Raw genomic sequence first — 3495 nt, 5'->3', positions numbered from 1 at the left:
TGGATTCTATCCGAACGTCTGACCGTTTCAAACCATATCCAGTTGCTTGAGTAACTACTTTTTGGCGTATAGTCAGTTACTGAGTTAGTCCAGCTTGCCTTAGCCTGATGTTTCTGACTTAGGGAGAAGAGATGCTGCCACAGTGAGCATAGTTCAGTGCCTAGAGGTGGTCAATGGCTTTGTACTGAGGAAACTCCTTAAAAAATGCAATCAAAATACTAAATGCTGTCATTTTTGCTGTGTGATTGCAAAACAGGTGAGGTATGCATATGGCGGTGAAGTCTGCAATCTCTACCTATTTGTGATGTCTTAGCCTGGCTGGCTTGCCGTCGGGAAATATAAACCACAGGTACCATGCTACAAACCCAACTACTGTAACTATCTACCTGCTGTGTAATAGTACAGTGTAACTAATCCCTGTCTTCCTGCCATACACACATGGGACCCATTCCTGTAGCGCTGCCGGCCAGCTGAGCAGCCAGTCTGTACTACGTGGCACATGTGACATGTCCAGTCTGCCATCCCATACTCCCACACTACCACATAGACATCACAGTCGCGGCAAAGCTTCACGGGGAAGAACGACATTAGTGTTCAATTCGCAAAGCAGTCCTTATACTATCAAAGTCCGGCTTTCTACCTGAAAGAAGTCTGGAAATTATGCGGGAAAACTTCCGGACGCCAATCCGGAAATACTGTCTCCGCTGCAGATATTCATTTATATAAACTTGGACACAGAGTATGCACCTGAACGGGAGAATCTGCGGGAGCTAACGGGTGTTGGGTATGTGAAGTGTTTGGTGTATTTTTGAATTTCTACAACACCCCATGTCTACATGTTTGTAAACTCAGGCAACTGACACCAAACTGTCCTTCACAACGATGGTCCAGTCTGCAGTCTGTCTAGGGACACTGCAAATCATTACTCCAAAAATACGAGATGGAAATTGCAACACTTCACAAGGATATATCAGGGAAAAGAAATTAAAAAAATTCTTATGTTTGTACATACAAAGTTACCATACTATGATGATAGACACCGACTAGAAAATAGGCTGACTATCGATATTTGTAAAATACAAGAAGTATACACAAGACCGGTTCAAGTGGGGCATCTGGAGAGCTCGGTTAGCGAATTGGCCAGTTTCTGTAAAAATCAGGACAACCCACCTGCACATGACCTTGTCTTCCATATCTTGAGCAATAGGATGATGATAGCCAGTAAATGGGAGAGGTCTCCTATGAGTCTGAAGACGTTCATGGCTGCTGTGTGCACGACGACTCGCTGCCAACTTGGAAGGAAAATGGCGACTGCGACGTGGCACGCTGGGCATGGTGGGATATATGGAGCTGGATAGCGCTGATTGGTCAGCTAGATTTGGCGCCAAACATTTGAAAATAGCCACGAGGCTAAGAGAGACCCTGGCTTGCCCTGTCCGAACCAGGGCAAAACTCCCCTCCTCATCAAACTCCCTTTCCCGGCATATTACAGAGACCCTAGCCAATGTTGAAAATCGCGAACCGGCGATATCCCCAACCCCACCCCCACCCACAAAAAAGTCCCGTTCACGCGCGGAGACTGCTACGGGAGGCTATAAGTACTGGTTGGTTCTCTGTGGAACGAGTACACACTGTTTGAGTACTAGTATATTGAGTCGGATTTTTAATACGGCAAAGTAAGACCTACCTTCCCCAGATCATGGACATATAGGACTGATTGGGAGCCAGTCTCCAGTGATTTACGCTTAGACTGCGGAGAGCCACCTCACTCATTCCAAGGAGGTTCAGGGTCTTACGACACCGGTCCTTAGTGGTCTGTCAGTTTGACGGTATGTCACCACTGACCTTGATGATAGCCTCCAGGCCTGTCTAAGGTTATAGACAGTAGAATTCTGCCGAAAATATGATGAATACCTGAACAGGAAAGCTGACGGGTAATATCAATTATAACGGGGGCTTTTTTAATTTTACGCGCTAGAACTCACGACGCTCCATCACTAGTTGCCAAAGAGTGGTCAAGTTTTGGTCAATGAATTTTTAACACATTCATCTAAAGACCATTCTTGGATAAAGAATGCATTCATACGGTTCATGAACCCTTCACCCTCCGCGTTACAACTGGCAAACGATGAGGACGCTATTGTAAATATAACTTCCGATTTTGAGCTGCGTTAGACAGTGTGCCCTAACTCGGCACGCTTTTGTAATCTACTCTCTTTGGAAGCTGGTGAGCAATTTAGATAAACATCAATAAAAATTCTAATTTTATGATACATTAGCTTTCTTTTGACAGTAGAATTGTGATTGTGTGTGCTTCTTGTCTCCCGCGAGGGCTGAATCTATCACAATCCAAGTCGTGTTTTCATGGGAAATGGGCGAAATGCACTGAATGCGGCGGCCCGACCAACAAAATCATTACGAAAGAGGACAACGCCAAAATCACAAAAAAACTCTGTGTATGTCTTGGGAAACATATTCGACATCACTCTGTGAAGTTTCATTTTTATAGACGGTACGAATCATTTGTTAGAGTAACAAATCTTTTGGCCGTTCGCATGTCTGCACCTTCGGGGCCACGCTCCCTGGGGAAAACAAGGGCGGTGATGCTTATGTTGTTTTTTCTATGGCCGGTCTTCTACTCAACAAACATTTGAAGACCAATATTTGTAGTGTTTTGTGAAGCTTTATTTCTTATGTGTATGACAATTGTGTGGCTGTTTTGTACTGGTTGTATTTAGGGACACGAGCCACCAATACCTAGTAACAGGTGACAACAGTGATTCGGCGCTACCAACATTATTGTGAAAATTCTGTCTTAAAAAAAAGGGAAGTGAAGTATTTTTAATAGAAAAAAAAACTGTTTGTTTGGACTTGGTTTATTTACCTTTCTAATCACCATAGTCAGTGGCAACACGGCGTACGTATGCATAATAAGATCAGCAAAACATCCGTGGCATCTTAGGGCGGCCCCCGTGGGTAACGCTGGCAAATGAAACCGTATACTAGTAATCGCAAAATCTCCTTGCAAATTATTCCCCCTATGATAGTAGCTAGCGAAAGTTGTTTGGTCGAAACTAGGGTCATAGAGAGGCTTGACGCAGGGCAGGGGCTGTTCTTACCCAATGGGGAAGGGTCATGATGGTGTATTTTGAGTAATCTCTAAGCAGATCTTGCGGTAGTTTAAGACAGTAACATAAGCTGGGTGGTCGCTAATACAGGTTTGAACATATCTTACCTCAAGGTCTGGTCAGTGGCGACTTCCAAGATGATTAAATATGCAATGTGATCTGTTGACATAGTTCACTCCAACTGTTAACTACCTGCAGAGGCGACGGCAGCAAATTTCGTATGAGCGGGCGAACTTTTGCTAACAGAATTTTCAGCACATGTAGCGCCGAAGGCCCTACGCCCCACCGACATTGACTTGAGCCTGATTAATAGTATAACTTCATCAGGCAGCTTCTTTCTTGCCCCCAAACAGCTCACACTCAAAGC

The 3495-nt window shown here is 44.5% G+C and overlaps 1 protein-coding gene across 1 annotated transcript in view; it reads right to left on the bottom strand.

The window, feature by feature from the left end:
- LOC118428717 (ER lumen protein-retaining receptor 2) overlaps positions 1-1349 on the bottom strand; it is an 11241-nt gene extending 9892 nt beyond the window's left edge. Inside the window, exon 1 of the mRNA XM_035838869.1 lies at positions 1171-1349. Within this exon, the coding sequence (XP_035694762.1) occupies positions 1171-1261 (91 nt within the window). The 5' untranslated portion in view covers positions 1262-1349. The remainder of the gene's footprint in view (positions 1-1170) is intronic.
- Positions 1350-3495: the final 2146 nt, after the last annotated feature.

This window comes from Branchiostoma floridae, chromosome 13 (genome assembly GCF_000003815.2).
Source record: "Branchiostoma floridae strain S238N-H82 chromosome 13, Bfl_VNyyK, whole genome shotgun sequence".
Taxonomy (NCBI): domain Eukaryota; kingdom Metazoa; phylum Chordata; class Leptocardii; order Amphioxiformes; family Branchiostomatidae; genus Branchiostoma; species Branchiostoma floridae.
This window is presented reverse-complemented; position numbering and strand designations above follow the sequence as displayed.